Here is a 20174-nt window from a genome sequence, read left to right as displayed (position 1 = left end):
TGTGTCTCACTGACAAGGGGTGGAGAGGAGTATGCATAATTAATACCCAGGGGAAAAGTAGGGGACCTCTGTTGAAGTAATCCCTCATTACTCTCAAGTGGGTATTGATCAAATGAAATCAAATATGCTTTTGTACTCATATTCCTCTGGATAGCAGAATCTGGAGATGGTCCAAGCAGAAGTAGTAGAGGAGCTGCTAGGTGGACTGGTAGTACAGCATCCCACCCACCGCTGCATGCCTGGAGGGGCGGAGGAGGTGGGACAACGGGAGACCCTCTGCTGAGATAAGCCCATGCACCGCACTGCTGGTGGGCATAGATGACAGACCCGTCCAGTCTGGGTGAGTATTTGAGGGTGAATTTTTTTGTTACAGTTTTCACATGTGGCTTTTGATTAAGCTAGAAGTAGGAGGACAAAAATGAGTATTTGAAGGTTGGAAAAAATCACCTGCCATTTGTTCAGGAAACTCAGGTTATTCTGTGACTGTGCAAGAGAAGTTTCTGGGTGTGGTGTGACTTATCTTTTCCTGTTTCTCACTGTTATTCAGCGAGATGATGGCTTTTTAATTGCAGTTACTATCTTTACGTGATAGACTTAGTTCTGGTGACAGGATAAATAATGTTGTAAGCAAGACCTCATTTTCGTCTCATTGGTTTCTTTGGTTAAGTAACTTACGTTAGTTATGGAGGAAAGCAAGCTACAATGCAAATATACCCTGTCCTTTTTATCCAGCCTTTTAATAATATTGTATTGTGCCAGGTAAGGACTTAATGTTAAGGTTTTGACATTATGTACAATGATGTTGCAAAAAGCTTATGTTGTTTTGACAGAGAGAATTTTGCAATGATAAGCTGCAGTGTTAAAAAAAAAACAAAGCAACAAAACTGCTTTCTCTTTCTTCACCCTCATCACAATTTTTCAGGAAAAATTAGTTACACAAATTTTTTCCTCTTAAATTTGTAATTACGGTTCCTTTGAAATTTCAAAGCCTGGAAGTATTTAGAGCACAGATACCCTGGTTCATTTGCTGTGAGCAAGGCTAAGCACAGTTCTGCGCATCAGTCTGTCCCACACGACTGGTGTGGTATAAACATGTCCGTCCACACTTGTGCCTCCAGCTCTCTAGAGCATCATTCTAAGAAAAGCTGAAATGGATGAACCAGAATTTAATGGCAAAAAAAGTTGCGTCCTTGTGGGTGATTGGGGTGGTGTCAGTGGTTAGAAACTCACACCTAGCTTATGCTTCACCGGACAGTTTGGGTAGGGGTGAATGGCCGGACCGGGCGGGAGACACACTGCTGAGGTGTCCCTTCCTCCCATGCGGGAAATGCACTTGTCTGGGGACTTTCTGAGACATTTGCTTTCAAAATTCACAGAAAATATGACAAAACCTGAAAAAAACCCAGATTCTGCTAGTCTGTTTATGGAAGCAGCAGACAAAGAGATTTCAAGGGGTTTTGCCACATGTCCTAAAGACCCTGGGTTGTATTTTGTGTGGTGTAGGGGGAACTGATGGAGGCTGCATTGAACTTGGGGTGGAAACAAGCTGTAATGAGCCGACGTCCCTGGCTTTCCATATTGCCTTGGTCATGCTGGAGAGCCCAAGGGGAGCACTCAGGCTCCTGCACCCGGGGACCACCCTGGATATTGCTGGGCAGGGATGGATGCCCTGACTTGCGTGAGTGCCCTGCCAGGAACCGCCTCGGTTTACAAAAGCACGGACCTCAGGGTAAAGCGGCAGCGCTGGTGTTTGCTGGCATACAAAATACATGGAGAGGAGGAAAGAAATGGAAATTCTGCCAAAGGTGAGGCAGCCGGGCGCCCGCTGCACAGCGGTGTGCTGCCGCTCTCCTGGCACGACCAAACCATCCGAGCACCTGGACACTGGTGTGAGCCCCTGGCTGGCTCACCCAGCCTGCGCCCGCCAGCCTGCACCTGAGAGTCAGCTGGTGCCGCTCTTCTTGGTAATTAACGCTTTTTAAAGAGGCAACATGGTAATCTCCTGTAGTCACAAATGGGAAACCCCCTCTTTGCAAACGACCTTGTAAAAGTGCTGTTTAGACTCTCCCCAGACAGAGCCTCCGGAGAGAAAAATTCCTCTTTAGACCTATCAGGCCTGAATCTGTTGGAGAAAAATGGTCCTGAGGCGTCCTCAGTCCTGCAAGTTGCAACCTGGAGTCCTTGGAGCTGAGAGGGACAGGGAAATCCGAGACAAAGGACGTTTCTCTTAAGAAAAGGCCTTAACAGGCTTCCCTTGGGCTATCTCCAAAGCCAGCTCCAACACCAGCCCACCACTGAGTGGGGCCAGGACCCCCAGAGAAAGAAATATCCCCTGTACAGCATGGGTTTTTCACTTCTCCTTTGGGGATGGGCTACCCTGTGCTCTATCCAGGTGAGCTGCCACATATCTCGCCTGCCCTGTGGCAACACCACGCCTGGGATCCTGCCCGGAAGGACTGCTGGTGGGACACGTGACATTTGAACACAGCCTGAATCTGGGCTGAGCTGGCTTGCGAAGAGGCTTGGAGCTGGACAAGGGGGACCCAGCAACCTGCCCCAGGAGTCGGCGAGCATAGACAAGTGTAGGTGTGGTCATGCTGACATCTAGTCACCACGAAGCACCCCATAGCATAGAGGCTGATGATAGTTGGTCTACTGTAAATTTGTCATTTTTAATTTTTTTTAGTTAGAAAAATAAGAATATCTCAGTTCTTCATAAGCTTTTTTTTTTCCTGAATATAAACTAATCTGAGAGCTATTTAATTCTCACTTACATGACGCTTTTTATTCTGATAGCAAATATACTTCTAAGTTCTTTTACTTGTGTCCCTCTGTAAATCTTGGTACAAATATGTGAATTATTGTTTCTTAAACTAATGCTTTCCTCTTGAAAGTTTTCAGTGACCTGATGGAGGAAACCAATAGCACATTGTTTTCTCTTATTTAATACAGGGAAAAAATCAAATTTTTTGATTGTGTTTGCAGTTTGTTTATCCCTTGTACAACACAGCGATTGAGTAGAATTAAAAATAAAGAACATCACATTTTCCAGACTGAGGGACCAAAGGGTCCTTTCCTCAGCTGTGTTGGAGCAGCTCAGTAGCCAGAGTATGGCAGTGGAGCTGGGTGGATGGTGCAGACGCGTAGGAGTAGGGAACTTCTTGCATTGCCACATAATGCCAAAACTTGACGCTTGAACTCTAACCCAGCACCCTGTGTGTCACCCATTTGTTCTTTGACATCTGACTTGTTTACAGCATGAACACTTCTCTCCCACATACAGGGATCAAAACTCCCCAAAGTCTAGCACCCGATGCCGGAAGATAGGGTGGTTTACACGTTTTGAACAGAGGGTAGGTAAAAAATTTTACCTGGTATGAAACTTTTTCAAGGCTTTGACTTTGCTTATTTTTCGTGTGGATTAGATGGGTACACAGAGGCTAACTAATGGTTAATGATGCGGGAGAGCCTTTGTATGGTAGGTTATCTCCCTAGGTCAATTTTTGTCTCAAGTCAAACGTTTCTTGCAGTTCAGAACTGACAGTCGATGGGCTGTGTAAAATGATTAGATCTTTTCAAAGGAATTTCACTTTATCAAAACAGAATGTGAACATCTGTAGAAGGATGAATTTAGGAACATTTTGGACATCTTCCCAAGTCCAAGTCGCACTCACATTGAGGGAAGATTAGAGGTTGGCAAATCTAAAGGCAATAAAGAATTCTTTATCATCAAATTAATCTCAGCAGTAGTAAATATCTTCTCTAGAGATAATAAAATTCTAAACATAGAGGGAAAAAGTGTTCAGTAAACATCCTGGTTCTGTATCTAACATTTCCCTCAAGTATGAATGTAATGAAGTTTTGTTCTTATGTGATACAAGTAAATAACATCACTTCTTCCTGAATGCAACTTACACCCACAAATCCTACAACGGTTGCTTGAAGAAGAAGGAAAACAACCAGTGTCATTCTATGTTAATTATTAGAAAACAAAGCTTCTTAAATTAACCTGATTCCGTGCTTTGCTAATGTCAATTACTAGCCTGGTTGATAAAAGCAATTGTGTATACTTTTGTGAGGTATTTGTTTCAGTATTGTACAATGTTTGAACAGAAAAATCTAGCAACTCTTGCTGGCAAAAAACCCATGCCCATTAAACTGAGAACTGATGCCCCAGCAGAATTACTAATAGGTTGGCAATAAGAAATCTTCAGCACGTGACTTCTCTAGTTATTTTCTGCAGAGATCAGTGCCAGATTTGATCTCATTCTACATATTCATCTGTGGCCAGGAAGAAAATATTAAGTCACTACTGATAAAAACCAAAGATGACAGAAACACTGGGAAAACAGTAAAAATGGAGGAGGCAGAGGAGTCAGACAGTGTAAAATAGATGGATTAGAAAACTAGACCCACTGAAACAAATGCACTTTAATACAGGAAAATACAAGGTGGGCTATTATATCCTGAGAACAGCAAAGACATAGGGGGCACGGTGGGCAAATAGCTCAATATGAGTTCACAGTTCATTACAGGGGTAAAAGGGAATGATGCAACTCATGGATGTATAAGCAAGCTAGGAGAAGATGTGATTCTTGCCCCTGTATTTCTCATTGCTGAGATTTTTTTCCATGCTAGTAATTCTAAGCCTTTTTATCGGTACTTCCCAGGTCTCACTGAGATCACAATTTTATCTTTATTATGAATATTTTTCCACTGCAAAGAGGGTGTTTATTCCTTGATTATGGCAATAAGTCACTGCAGAAACAGATAAAAGCCAGCTAGATTAACTTCTCACTTAACTTCCTTGTTCATGCCACAGTGGTTTATTCTCATCTCCCTTGATAACCCTGAAAACCTCAGAGTAAACAACTGGGTCATCTATTTCCCCCAATTTTTAACATTAATCATTGTGTAAGCCGGATACAAATTCCCTGGTGCACCTCAACTGTGTTATGATTCAAAGGAGCTAAACATACTGATCTGCAGCCAACTGCAAGCGGTGTACAGAGAACTGTGGCCCAGTACTTTCCCTTGTCGTTTGACAACATTTCAGATTTTTTGCTTTGCTCGAAAGAGAAATCGATGAAGGAGCCGGGAGTCCTTTGATGCAATTCCATTGACTACAAAGGAAAACCCTGTTTTCTTGAATGCATTATTAGTGCAAGTGGAGGATATGTTGTCTTTGGCAACAATGCCAAGTATCTTGCCATTAACACTTATTCCAAACAAACAGCCCTGCCCTGATACAACTGCACTTGCTCCGATTTTCTACACTGGGAACTTATTGGGCCTGAACTGGGCGTTATTTGAGAATTCAAATACATTTCTAGAACACTGGTAAAATAAACAAGGAAATGGTAAAGAAGTGGGCTTAGTACTTAGCTGTTGTTTAGCGCAGAGACATGCATCTGGTTCCACATGCTCTCTTTGGGCAAGTTTCATTTTGATTCCTTTATATCCCATGGAGTACCTGAAAGAAAACAAGACAAAGTGACTTCAGAAAAATGAAAGAGGAGTCTCAAAAGGTGAGACTCAGCTGATCCCAAAGTTATGTTGTTAGTGGGGAGTGAGTATGTCCTCAATGCAGATAGAAATACTAAGTATTGTTATTTACATATTGGACCTTTCACCTCAGGATGTCAGTGCATACTGTAATCATCAACAAATTTAATCTCATAACTACTGAGGAGAGATAGGTGAGTGTTATTTCTCCAATTTCATGCAGAATGAATATATAAATGGAAGAAGTGAGAGGTTAATTACCCCAGATATGCAAGGCATTTAAGTGCCTAATACCCATTGATTTCAGGAGGCACCAGTCGCCGTAAGTTTTGGGTGTCTCTGTGGTTTTCCCAGCATCAAACTGATTAGTCAGGAAGCTATGAAGTAAAAGGCAATCTGCGCATTGGCCTGATTTTCTAACTTTCTCCAAGAGGAAACATCACCTTAGAAATGGGTTGTGAGATTCATCTCATCAAATGTGTCACCTTTACAGTGTAAACATCTACATCTGGACTAGTCATCTGGACGCTCCTTGTAGTCAAGGGAGGGAAAGACAACAGAGAAGAATTCCACCTTGGGTGTCTGCACCGCAAAAGCGGAATACCAAAATGCAGCCTACGCCAGCTGTGGTCATCCACTTACCCTCGCCTCTCGTATTTGCTATCCTGAGACTCACAGGAAAAAATTACGAAACATATCCAGGGGATTTCCACGCAGTCCTTGATGCTATCTTTAGAGTGCTCTAATGCAGTTTCAGAATAAAGAACTTGTTTGTACTTTTTCTTGTGTCTACTTGTCTCTGCTTCACCCAGCTCAAAACAAGAGAGTTTGTAGATAAAACACTTACTGGCTCCACATGCCTATGATAACTTTATCTCCTGGTTTTGCTGACCTCTGTGATGTCCTGTGATTATTTTCCATTTATTATAGGCTTTGCTGGGTTAATTGTAGCTGATGATGATATTTTCATTATTGCAGTATTAAAACAGAGATTTATTCAATCTTTTATACATTAGCAATTATTTTAAAATAACTTACTGCTTTTTAACTGGGCAAAAATAAGTCACGATCGATATGCTCTAGTTACACATTCCCTAGAACGGAAAATATTTAGTTACACCCTGAAACATAACAGAAAGAGCATGTTAATAAAAAGAGATTAGGCACATACACAGCTCCAGCAGCTATAATGCAGATGTTATTATTACAGGTTGAACCTTCATTGTAGAGAAGAAAAAAGGAGATAAAACCTACCCATGACTGCCATATTTCCTGCTGGACTTTGATGAGAGCTTAATTGGGAGTTATTTCCAAATAGGAAGCGTTGTTAACTCAAAAGACTAAGTACTGTGAAATTTGGAAGGTCAGCCCTTTGCAGAGTGCAACCAGGCTTCTGCATTTCTACAGATGAAGCCATCTGCAAGATGAAGAAGGCAAGCATAAAGGAGGAGCATTAGGCGCTGGAAATTTTCAGCAAGCCATGCTTGTGACCCTCGCCTTCTCCAAAGCCTCGGGGAGTGGAGGAACGTGCCCAACCTGGGAGCTGACATGAGGGTGGGGGAACAGTTGAGGCAGAAGCCTTGTTGCGGTGCAAAATGAAACCACAGGTACCTTGGGGAGTTGGTTGAAGCTGGAAATGCTGTGCCATCTACAGCACATGTAGACACTTCTGTAAGCGAACATATAGCCACACAGAGGAAAGTATAACAAAGCTCTGCACATTAAAGACCAGCTTGTTCTCGGTCACAGCTGTTGGCAGGTTTCTCTTCTGGGAGAGGAGAGTGAGCCTGGATCAGAGAACGGACGCGTGACAGTGAGGTAACTCAACATTGTAGACGACATTGTGGTTGTAGTCAACTTACAACGTGCAGACACATGAAAATCCCAAATCCTCAAAAAAAGTCTTACCACTCTGAGGAAGACTGAGTGCATAGCGGAGCCCAGAGTGGAAATCTGATGTAGCCCCAGTGCAGGGGAGGTGAGCAAACATTAAATGTCTGATGTAACAGCAAACTGTCTGAACTGAAAGTCAGTTAATTAAATAATGAAACCCTGATGATATGAAATTCTGCCTTAATAGGTCTTCCCTGCTGAGTGCCCAAAAGAAAAAGCGAGAGGAAGAAAATTCTCATGATGAATATGTTAAATTTGACATTCACATAGATTCAGGTTTGGCTGGGCCTGATGGGGCCTGAGCTACATGTCTGGTCTGAGTAATGCATTTTGAACTTTAATGGTGCACGCTACTGATATGACTCAAATGCACAGGAGCGCCGGCAAGCACCAGAGGCTTTCCTGCCTCCAAGCACCTGACCTGGCGCCAGCCTTCAAAGAGAACAACTCTGCCAGGGGTCATCATTCATTGCTCTATCACCACCACCCAAACTTCCCTTCTTTAAAAAAAGTCTCTGGAAATGATGACTTTTTTCTTTTAGGCAAATGTAGGCTGGTCTAGACATGCACATGATTGTGAAAAAGCCATGCAACATCATCCTTTTCTGTTAGACTGTGCATTAATAATACGTAAATGAAAAATAATATGATCTCTTCCCTCCAGTAGAAATAAATCTTGTCTTCATTGCAGGTAATAAGTTCCAGGCTAAATAAGCTATAGCCTATCATGCTGAAATATCAGTTTGGCTACTTTTCTTTCCTTTTAAGTGGTTGTGCATTAAGGACCACAGCAAAGGCTAAGATACCTAATTCCCATTAAACTGTAACCAGCAAGCAGTGCAAGATGTGCATATATTTAAATGAGATCTTAACAACGAGGTCTGCTTAGACAGGCATGCCTTTGTGGCATGAGGATTGCAACAGAAGCAATTTAAAGTGCATCTTTTCATTCCAGAACGTATAAAAGGAATTAAGAGACTGTTTTTATAAGATAGCTGGCCAAATCCCCATCCTAGTTATCCTACAGCATACCTGGAGTAAAGCTGCTGAAGCCAATCGAATTATTAAAGGTTTACACCAGTATAAATGTTACCGGAGTTTGCAGTAAGGTGTTTACCAGGCATCACTGCAGTGCGCACTCTTCTGTCACCAATATCAGGCAACAGGAAACAAAATGAGTCTTGCAACAAGTAATGTTAGTAAGTGGGAATTCTGACCGGGTGATCTCACAGTACATTATACTTCATGCCGTGACCAAATTCTGCCCCACGGTACGCAGCAGCATATCTGAGGGCGGTCAGTAAGAAAAGCATTGATTTCAAAGCACAAACCGCTGCACAGAGCTGCGTTCCTCGGAGCAGATCCCCAGCTCACCGGCTTTGCTTTACATTGTAAATGAGAGGGGTATTTTGACCCTTCCTTGTGATGTGCCACCGAACAGTCACTTTTTAAAAAAAAACAGTACGGGCTGGGAATTGGACTAACTCGCGACGTGCGTTTGTATGAGCTCATATGAATCCCTTGACATTGAGCCATAACCAGAGAACAAAACCTAAGTTCCGCCCCCCCCCCCCACCCCCCCCCCAATCACTAGAGCTTAACCAAAAAAAAAGGGGGGGGGAGGGGAGAAAAAAAAAGCCAAATCAATAACAAAAAGAATCATTGCTGTCAGAGACTGGGGGTGGTGGGAGCGGGGAGAGGTTACATACGTAGTGTTATTCACTTTAGTGAGGCTGGAGGAGGGGGTAGTCTGGATAGCATGCCGTAGGCTGTCTTTCAATATTAGACACAGGGAGTTTTTTGAAAATTAACATTAGTACAAAAAGAAGTCATCATAAAAATCCCAAGCAAAATTACCTGCTCTTATTTTAGGTTTCTGTTTGACAGACATTAAATACATTTGTTTTTTTAAAAAATATATAAATGTATATATACATACAGGCTTTTTTTCAATAGACATTTGTCTTGACAAATGGAGACACAATCGCACCGGGCTGACTAGGTTTCCTACAGCAGCTGTTTGGTGTGAAAGGGCTGCGAGAGCCCTTTGCAGGGGGTGCTGGGCTGCCTGGAAGGCAGCGGGAGGAAAGCCACGGCTCCGGCCAGCCGGCAGCAGCGGTCGCCTGCCGGACCGCGGGGGAACTGACCTAGTCGGCTCGGCTGCAGGTTGAGAAGTGATAAAGCTCATACAGGAGCTGTGGCTGTCCTACTAAATATAAGAGCTAGAGCATAACCCTTGTAGGAGCTAGTGGCAGTCTTCTCCAAAATAACCATGGATAGTCAAGGAACGGGGAGTTGACAAAGTAGCAGCTCAATTAAACTACTTCCAAGCATTTTGTCTTTCTTCCTATGTAGCTAGGACAACGCTTCTGAACCAGGCAAGGGTTGATGCTATCAGTATTTATCACCGACGCAGAGAAAGCATCAGCACATAAATGACTGCACAAGTTTACGTTAGCGCATGGAACCTGCTCCCATCAGCGACAGGCTTGCTGCACTGCATGTTAAACGTGAGCAGCTGAGAATTGGAGCACTCAGATGTAAAGGCACCTGTACTTCTAACTGGATTTTAAGGGGCCTTGGCAGTTTAATATAAACTGAAATTGTAACTGTTCAGTGTTGTGGTTTTCTATTTCGGTGCTGTACATGTTACACTATAGTGACCTACTCAAGTATGCAGGATAAAATTATGCAGTCGCTGCTCCCCTGTGGTTCTCACCTGAACAAAACACGCATCATATCACCGTGCTGAACCACTTATTTTGCACAGATTGAATGTACAAGCTAATGCACTGTGGCCTCATGGCCCCAAGTGCACAAAGTTATGCTCAGCATGAATTTTTGGAGATCTATATCCAAAACACTTAGATCCAACATCTCGACGCTACTGAAATCTTCACAGGCCCCCTCAAACACTGCTTGAAGTCCTTCGGCCCCTCTGTCAGTAAAATCCCCAGGTACTGAGGATCTCTCTGCTGAGTCTGTGTCCCCATTCCCATGCTGCAGAGGTGCTCAGAGGCCTTCCTGGTGCCAAAGTCTCAGCAGGACTCTCAAACAAAGCATCGTCCTGGGCATCTGAACTACCAGGTGTGGCCCTACCAGATATCCTTGCCTACTCATTGCCTTCTAAACACAGCTCGGGATGAGCAGGTTAAGACTTTTTTTTCGGTAGGTGGACTACCTCCTTGACATAGCAGCTTGAAAGTCCCTGCTGTGCCTGTTCAGAAGAGGAGCTTAGAGTCAAGTATCCCAGTCCCACGTGGGAAAGACACCTTAGCATACCCCAAGAGCTTTGGTCTCATGATGGGGGTCTTTTTTTTGATGTGTATCCTAATCACTGAACCGCCTTTTCTCCTATGCCTATCACTGAGAGTGTAAAGGTCATAGCTGCCAGATATGGATGATTGAACTGACTTTAGACACTTCTGAGGAATGGGGTAGTGTAGATTAGGACGGTCTGTAGCATGTGCAGGCACATCAGGATGAAAGACAGCTGGCAAAATGGTTATCAATCACTTGCGATTCAATCAAGCACATAAAAAGTAGATATGAAGCCACTCCTACAGTTACACTAAGTCAGACAAATGTTTTTCACTTCCATTTATTGCACTCCTTCTTGCTCCAAGCCATCGGTGGGTCAGCTGGAATCTGTACACCAAGTTGCATGGCAAGCAACTCGTGAATGACTAATCAAATAAGATATCCTTACTTAAAAAACCACTTCTCAATAACTACCTCAGAGAGACACAGTTTGTCCGTGAGGTCTGCCTGCAGTGAAGGAGTAGCACTGCAGACTGTGGGTCCCCTGCATCTGCAGGTAGCTCTTCCCTTCCGCTCTGCTGGGCGAGGGGGAGTACTGTGCGGGATGGGGACGGGGCCGAACAAGTGCAGGAAGAAAGGATGGGCAGATGGCTCACAGGCCGTAAATAGGATGCCTTACCTTCTGTGTAAATGTAGAACGTTGCAGCCTGCGCCTAAGACTGTAACAGCAGGGACTCTCCGTTCTTGCTTTCCCTGCAAATCGCTGACCACACTGAATCCTGCCTGAGGCTCCTGGGATACACACTTCAGTCACTAGCTTGATATAAGTGTTTTGATCTAACAGAGTACATGCTGCTTGGTTCTCCCAGCCCTGTTAAGTGGCCTAGTACTTCAGATCACACCAAAGGCTTGCTGAGCAGAGCACTGAAGTATCAAAAGATAAATTGATGTTTCCTCTACACTAAAAATTTAGTAAGTGCTTTCTTCTTTCCTGTATCATAAGTTATCTATTAATATAGTGGTTAGATCCCTGAGAAATCCAGAAACATAGATAATATTTAGATCATCCATCTTCCCAGACAAGAATTACTGTAATCATTTAGAAGTATCCCTTCCCCAAACAAAATGAATGTGTAAGCACAGCCTGTGCAGCAATCCCTTCCTGCACTGTACTATAAGGAATTCCAGTGCAATACAAGTAGTCATTAAGCCAATTGTTTCATATTAGTTTTGCCTTTCTACTAAGAAAAGAATCTCTGACTATGAAAGATTTGCATCTTAGCAAAAAGACTTCCAGAAGTGGTCACAAAAAGGGAGAATCCAAATAAAAGTTCTCTCTTGCAGAACAGGAAGGAAAAAAATACATGAACTTGAAGGTGTCTGGGCAAAGTGCAGAAAGCATCAGGGGGTCAAAATCCCCTAAGGACATCAGGGAAATACCAGAGTATTTAAAAAAAAGGCCCTACTAGCTTTAATGTTCCCACACGAGTAAATCACAAGAGCCAGGCTGGGCACTCATTTACATAGGAGCTTCAGAATGAGACAAGCCTCATGTGACTTTAGGGTTATGAGTAATGGGCCGAGAAAGCAGCAGAGAAAAATCAGTGGGATCTGGGGCATTTAATCTGAAATCGTTCCTCTGCGCAGAAGTTGCTGTTAACAGCAGCTGGAGTTAACCAACCTCCCGACACTGGAGGTGTCATGATGGAGGCTCTGCCTTTTCAGCACACAGGGGCTGATGGCTGCCAAGGCTGGATGCCGTGAGCTGCCTCCATCTCCTGGTGGAGACACCCCTCCCACTCTTTGCCTGCTCTTTCAGCACCGAGGTGTCTGCCTGGTACAGAAGTTCAATGGATCGGGCAGGCATGTGAGTTGCATGAGTTGTAAAGAAAGGGGAATGAGGGTACAGATAAACAGAGAGTCAGATTTTGAAAAAGAGGAGTATGCTGTATAGATAGGGTTGGTAGATCCAGCAGGCTCTGCTCTGGAGGGGAGCAGGCTGACTTCTAGGTTGTACGCTCTGAAAGGAGGCGTACATGGGTCCAGAGGGAGCTGGGCTAAACTGTAAGGAGAGCAGTGGGCATGAGGAAGGTGGACAGGCATCCAGGAACATGGGCTAGAGAGCTGAGTGAATTACAAGGACTAGCTAACCTGCAGCAAAAGTACTCAGGAACTTAACATCTACATGGTTTCAATTGGGACAGCACTGAAGCATATGCTGAGGTGTGCTCCTGAACAGCCGGAAGGGATTAAAGAGTTAACCAGGATAGAGAGAAGCTGATCTGGAGATCAGCTCTCCAGAGAGAGAGCCTAAGCCTCTTAGGAAAGGGTCCTCTTTCCTGACTGCATAGGGACGTTTGCAGCCCTGACTCATTTTTTTGCTTCAGGTCACGGCAATACCAAGAAGCCATGGTAGCATACAGTATTGCCTGTCTAGGCAGAGGTCTGAAAGACCTGAGTGCTGGTACAGGCATACTCATGCCACACTGAGGAAGCGTTACAGTGCAGAAATCCTCTGGCAGTGGGGCTGGGTTAGGCTGAGCTTGGGATGAGAAGAAAACACCACTTTCAAGTACTTTTTCAAGTAGCAGTTGGCAACTTGCTTTTCAGGAGCTATTGAGCAACCCAGGTGCCAAGACCAAAAGGGGAGGGGCTTCTCCGCTGTCCCTGGTGAGGGGAGGTGGTAGGGCTGGCCTGTGCCTTCGGGGCTGCACGCATGGCTGGGCAGAGGTGGGGATCACGTGCTGCCATCACCAGCTCCCAAGGTGGCACTCAAGCACCATCGGTTGGAAATCCCTGGCATAACTGATGGATGAATGAAGAAAGCAAAGTCAAGTCAGTCTAAGCTTAGCTTCTCTTGCAGCCTGGTCCTGACCATCCTTACTTTTCCACACCCATAGTTCTGGGGTCTGAAGATACTCTGCACCCACAGGAGCCAACTCCTTATGCACGCTGACTGCATGGGTCTCCCACGGTACCAAGAGCTCTTCCTGAGAGGACAATGACGTAAGGTGGGAGTATGAAGAGACTTACAGGAAGTTATCACCTCTTCAAAGCGCTTGGCTACATCATCTGAATCGAGGACCACATGGTAACATGCCGAATGGTGGTCCTGAACAGAAATGCTTTCTTCAGGGGGTGTCCCATGCTCAACTGTGCTCTGTCTCACCAATATGAAATAGAAAATTCAATCCTTCAATAATTTATTTCTTTATATCAGAGAATGTTTTTCAATTATACATTTGTTACTTTCAACACAAGAGTAAATATACGTAAAAAAAAAATCCTAGCTGTGCAAATTTCAAGTTGCATTGTTTCAAATAATATAAATATTTTAATAAAACATATGTTCACATTAACGTTCACAAAATATATAAAATTTAACACCAATAAGTCATGAGTTATTTATTTTTTTCTTTTTAAAAACTGTTTTTTAATAACTAGAAAAAGATTCTAAACTTGAAAAGCAACTTAGAAGAGGTATCACATCAAAATCATAGCAGCAAAACAGATGCTGAAAACTTGAAGGGTGTGAAAGGAGAAGAGAGAAGCAGGTACCAGGCACAATGGAAATGGCAAGGTCGCTAAAGAAAGTATTGCAGATTGAGAGGTGGATGCATGAACTCCAGCAGTAAAATCTTGACCCTAAAGCGCTCCATTACCGAGCTCCAAGCTGTTTGCATGATAACAGAATCACATTAAGGATAACAGAAGAAGTGTGACAGAAACGGGGAGGGAGGGTACGAACAGCAGCACAGATATTCCCAACAGTTACAATGCAAGAGAAGAGAGTTGCTCTGGTTTCAGAACTGAAGCCAAAGACAAAGGGCTTTGGGGTTTTTTTTGTCTGTTGGAGGCAATTCCTTCCATATGAGTGGGGAACGGCAGCATTCAGTTTTCCTATCACATGCATATGCTCATGAAAGTTGTTTCTGTAATCACCTATATTTCCAGCTGTCTTGGGATTTGGGAAAAGATCTAAATGCTGGTTAGGTTAAGCATGTTAAAGGAGCAGACCACTGCTGGTCTTGTTTCTGGCTGCATTTTGCTGAGGGCTCTGCAAACACAGAACTGCTCGCCATTAACACCCTGAATGCCTGCAGGAGCTCCTGCCTTGACAAGCTCTGTAAGAACACCAGCAAGGACACAGGCAACCCAAAGCAAGTTTCTTCAGACATCAACTGCAAGTTGCATCAGCCTGTCCTGGGGGATCCCTCTCAGGAAAGATTTGCCTCTGACTGATGTACACAAACACAAAGAGCTCCTGCACCTCCAACAGTAGCGGCGGCTCCTTGCCCGGGAGGAGGGGAGGCATTGAGAAAGAGGCACAACTGGGAAGTTCTTTGTATTCAAATGCTTCACACTTCCTCCGGGGAAGTCCAACAATTAAATACGGCATTGTAGGAGCTTACTCATGGACGACAGCTCTGTGCAGAAGGCAACCTGCCCTTCTCAGCAGTCCCTCTATGCAGTGTTTAGAGGAAGTAGACATTTATTCCCATTCTTGGGAATAAACATGAACACGAGCAGACAGCTTATATTTGCCCCCACCCTCCCACTCCCAGGACTGTTAAGTGTTTTGGACATAGCACCGTTTCAGTGAAGGAAGTAGCTGGTATTGCTTTCTTGTTCTTTACCAACTCCTCCCCTCCACTAGCCATAGATCTGTTTGAACTGGTAGCATTCATTGCAGTAGCCGTTGCACTTGGCATTGCCATAGTGATCACAAGCAGGGGCTCGGCAGCGCTGCTTCGGGGGCTCCTCCGCAGCCGGGTCCCTGGCACTCCCCGATGGTGCGAACTGACCGAGGCGCTGGCACTCCTGGCACAAGTCATCGCTTCTGCAGGCCAGGTTGTTTCTACACGAAGCCACAGCACACTGTCTCTTCTGGCTACTCAACGCTGCTCGCTGCAAATCTCTGTGCTGTCCCGTTCTCTTGAAAAACATTAGAACACATTGTCAGTTGCCATGCTGGCAGCACAAGTGGCTTTTCATTTACTTTCAACTCTGCTAATGGTTTGTATAGGTAACCATTGGGGGCTGTTGCAGACACACGCTGCTTCTGAAAAGTACAATACCAAGAGGCAAGTTGGGCTTTACCAAAGAAAATAACAAATTCTGTAATTTCTTAGAAAAATATGGGTTTTATCTCTGGTAACTCTCAATTCTAAAAGGGTCAAAACAAACCAAATGAAAAAAAAAATCTGGAACAAAGAAAATCCATAATGGGCTCAATGAAAAAGGCAACATGAAGTGGACAAAATCCCTTGATGCAGTTGCATAGCTCTAAGGGTAAGAATGAAAATCTCTCCCTGATCAGCAAACAAACCAACTGTTGGTCCAATTGCTTCCACTGAAATTGCTGGCGAAATCCCAGCTGAGGTAAAACTGAACGCGGCCGTGACAACCCTAAACTGAGAACGACTTTTAGGACTGCTGCTCAGTTGCAGCAGGAAAAAGTCATGAGATACTATACGCTTGTCTTAGGATGATACTTAGGATGCAGGCATTTGAGGATTTTCTAGTATGCATCCTGAGTTGTTCACGCAAGAGAAAAATGTGCAGTGCTAGACAAGAGGAAGATTTTGAGAAGTTCACGCTTACTTCTGGATGTCTCACCAGCTGTTCTTCCGTCCTCCTGGCTTCCTGAAATCGCTGGTTCTGGGCTTTAATGAAGCAGTTCTGGCAGTACCCTTCGAGCATCGTGCTGCCCAGGGTGCCGCAGTTGCGCTGCTGGCAGGACACAGTGTTATGGAAGGCAGCAGCAGAGGTCCCTGGCTGACCCGCTGCCGAGGACTTCCTCTGAGATCTCCTCTGGTGGCGTAGCAAAGCGCTGTCTGTAACGCAAAGTAAGGACAGGAGGAGTTTGAATATGCCCAATAGATCTGATGACCCAAAGCAACTATGAAAAGCTCCTCAGTTTAAAAAGAAAAAATAAAAATAAAAAAAAAAAATCTACTAGCCTCAGACATGGGTTTTGAACAAGCCTGAGACACCTCAGCTGATGCACTTGCCTCCATGTTACATAAATAAGGGAGCTAATACAGCCCAATTTTCATATCAGAAGTCGTTGAAACAGCTGATTTGGGAAAAACTTGCCCTTGGTGGGAAAACTAGATCCCATTGAAGTCAAGAGGAATTTCACCTTTGGCTTCAGCATGTCATCTGTGATCTACCCCAACGTTTCCCTCTCGGCCTCCCCCATTTCAGGCGCATCGGATAATGGAAGTACAGTGGTACAGAGCTTAATGGGAAAAAGTGCCTTAAGCTTTTTAGTCTCATGAAGCAATCTTATACATTCCACAACCAGAAGGAAAAAATTTTCATTGTGAACAACGCCGGAAAATAAGCTATTGCGAGCTGGCATAGAAGTTCCCTAATTTGAAAGTATGTGGAAAGTTCAGCATTGGCACATTTGTCAGCAATGAAACATTCTTAAGAGATGAGCAATAATTCTCTCTCACATGTGCCTTTCACCCTCTATACCCAAGGGCTTTTTGCCTGTGTAACAGAGCAGTAGCATGAAAGATGACGATTTCATGCTGTGATTTATTCCCAGACTATTACCTTTTTAAAGGCCTGCCTTTAAACACACATGCACACATGTGCATGCATGCACATGATACTACCAAGAAAGATTTCAAGGTAGATTATAACAATGCACTCCTAAGTTACTCCAGAATACAAGCACATTATCTACAGTCCACTTCTACTTGCTCTGCTTATCAAGGCGATTTCAGTAGTTACTCCAGAGTGTTATACCTGATACATCCAGAATGGATACGGATCTTCAAATTCATCCCAAGCTTTTTAAAAGCCTTGCTAACATAACTGGTTTTCAGTAGCATCAATGCAATAGCATTTCCCTCACCGACTCCTACAACTTGTCTAGCTGTGAAGAAAATTCATACCAAACCATGACTGCAGTGGACGGTGGGGAAGGATCAAAACTCATCCGCTCTTGAGCTAGTTTTGCTTCCATGAAAGCCAACAGGAAGTTTTACAAGAGATTTCAGTTTTCCCACACTGTTACCGCATGCCCCTTTATGGGATAATAACGGCCAAAAAAGCACCTTCTCCTCAGACTGCTGCTTCTGCTCCACACCGTTTCCGTCACCCCCTGCCCTTTTAGCACCCAGTGCACGCAGAGCTTCATAGCTCAAGGAGGCTGATCTGCAGCCACAGTGTGCCAAAGCTCACCCTGTCTCCACTTACCATGGTTTTCCCTGTACTCAAAGAAACACAGCGTGCAAAAGCCCTCATTCTGCGATGTCCCAAAAAACTTGCAGCCAGGTTTCCTGCAGAGGTTACCTCCCCTATTCTCCTCAGGAGGCAGCACCGGTGGTGGGGGCTCCTCACTGTGGGTGTTGGGAGTCTGATGGCAGGAGTGCTGGAGGAGGCTCTGCGAGATCTGGGATGGGTCAGACGTCGATCTCTGGTGGCATGTGGGCAGGAAAGCAGGGCTGCCATTTGAGGAGTGCTCTGTAGACCTTTTGAAGCAAGTGCTGCATATGCCATTGAAGGTCCTGTTGGCCTTCTGATGGCACACCTTGCACGTGGCACAGTCTAAATGTCTCCGGTCATCCAAGTTGTTGCAAGGACCAAGCTGTCTGGAGTTGTAGCAGCGTTCACAAAGCCCATTGTGTTGCACATTCAGTGTAAAGGGGCAGTCTGGTGTCCGGCATTTCATGGCAGTGGTCTCACTGTATAGGAAAAGGCTTGGAGCAGTCGGAGGTGCGGAGCGAGGCCCTGTTACAGGCCCTTCGGACGTCCATCCCCCAGGTTCACAAACATCCCCCTGGGAGGAGCCCGACCCAGCTGCCTTCAGTTTCTCGGGTGCTCCTTTGGAGGTCTGCTTTCTTCCTTTGCTTCCCTGGGACCTCCGCTCAAAGCACTCGTGGCAGTAGGGCTGGGTGTTCACAGACATGTAGAAAGGGCAATTTGGCGTTTCACATTTCACCTGTAAGAGGGAGAGCTGGGGAAAAGACAGTTCCTGTCTGTTCCTGGAGCAGGTCTCTCTTCTAGCAGGTTCAGTGTTCTCCTGCCACTTCTTGTACTCATGCTGTACCAGTTGAAAGTAATCTTCCACGAGGTTTATTTCTTTGGGTAGGTTGCCTTCATCTAACCTGACAGCCAAAAAAGGAAGACTGCATCAGTGGTTGAAAAGGGCAGATGGTGGGGGTGGAGGCAAATACAAGCAATGTGGAGAGGAAATGTAGATTTAATGCACATCCATATTACTCAGCTAGAAGATCCAGGATGTTAAACTGTTGCTGTAAATGGAAATAATTCTAAAAGCAGGTGTTCAGTGATGTCAAATGGAGACTTTCACATCTAAAGAAATGGTCTGACACAATGCTAAACAGAAGTATTCTTAGAAGGATTTTCTAGGTAAGGATTTTCTGTCTGACAGCTGTTTGCATGAAGAATATGGATAACCTCTCAGAAGTGAAAAGTCCCCCAAATCCTGAAGTCCTCTGAAGACCAGTGCTCAGCTGAGCGGAGGTTAGAGTGGGAGACCCCTCTCTTCACCAGCCCATGCTAAGAACAAGCCTTTCCTACAGTGGGCTCAGCATTTCATGATACAGTTTATCATGAAATCTGCTCCTGGTTTTGCCCTGTTGGGTCTGTATCTACCAGCAGAATTCTTCAAACTATGGGGCTACTGTGGTGTGTGTAAAGCTAGCATCCATCACACCATCCCTACTCTGCCCCTGATCGCTAGGAAAACCCCACACCGGAGCTTCACCATGGTAGGTGGTAGGATGAGGAGCTAGCATTACTGATAACACTCAAGAACATATCCATGCAGTGGGAGTAGGGAAGCTCGATTGCTACTCTTTACATATGCATATATCCTTTGGGTATAGGAGGACTTTAATTTTCAAGGCTCCTAAACCAGAACCACCCAACAGCATAGATACCTCCCTGTGTGGTAATGGAAGCAAAGACAGAGGATACAGGGAGTCGCTTCCCTCCCACATTCGTGAAGGGGCTGGGTGGACACCGCTGCCAGCATCCCCTAAATGCGAGAAGCCGATGGGTGCCGCCAGCTGCCCCCTGCACATTACTGATGCTCAAGTGTCAGGGGGACGAGCGCAGGCGCCGGTTCCTCCACCGGCCACAGCTTCCTGCCTACTGCCACACTGCAACAGCCCAGGGTGTCAAGGCATCTGTGCTAAGAATATACCGCCAAGTACTTTCGCTAGGGCAGCCAAAATTACACCAACTGCCCTTTATGCAATGTGTCCTTACATAAAGCACAAGATTTCAGTCTAACTAGTTCCTGGGTTTAACCACTTTTCAGCCACCCTCCTGTGTAACTTAAAAGTCAGTGAAACTAATCCATTGGGTTTACTCTTCTAAAATATTAGTTTCAGTCTGCTAAGTCTAAAGACATTTTTGCCTTTAAATTTGAGACTGGCTCAAGCTCATAACACTTCAAAGCATGTCAGCAGTAATGCAGTTATTTCACATTGCAGAGGGTAAACACGTGTGCTACCGTGGAAGGAAGG

The 20174-nt window shown here is 44.7% G+C and overlaps 1 protein-coding gene across 1 annotated transcript in view; it reads right to left on the bottom strand.

The window, feature by feature from the left end:
• Positions 1-15312: 15312 nt before the first annotated feature.
• Positions 15313-20174, bottom strand: part of TNFAIP3 (tumor necrosis factor, alpha-induced protein 3) — an 11410-nt gene continuing 6548 nt past the window's right edge. The window contains exons 6-8 of the mRNA XM_009319091.1: positions 17843-18785; positions 16279-16455; positions 15313-15594 (exon numbers count right to left, since the gene is read on the bottom strand). Coding sequence (XP_009317366.1) covers positions 15313-15594; positions 16279-16455; positions 17843-18785 — 1402 coding nt within the window. The remainder of the gene's footprint in view (positions 15595-16278; positions 16456-17842; positions 18786-20174) is intronic.

Source organism: Pygoscelis adeliae, unplaced genomic scaffold (genome assembly GCF_000699105.1).
Source record: "Pygoscelis adeliae isolate BGI_AS28 unplaced genomic scaffold, ASM69910v1 Scaffold172, whole genome shotgun sequence".
In the NCBI taxonomy this organism is placed as follows: domain Eukaryota; kingdom Metazoa; phylum Chordata; class Aves; order Sphenisciformes; family Spheniscidae; genus Pygoscelis; species Pygoscelis adeliae.
This window is presented reverse-complemented; position numbering and strand designations above follow the sequence as displayed.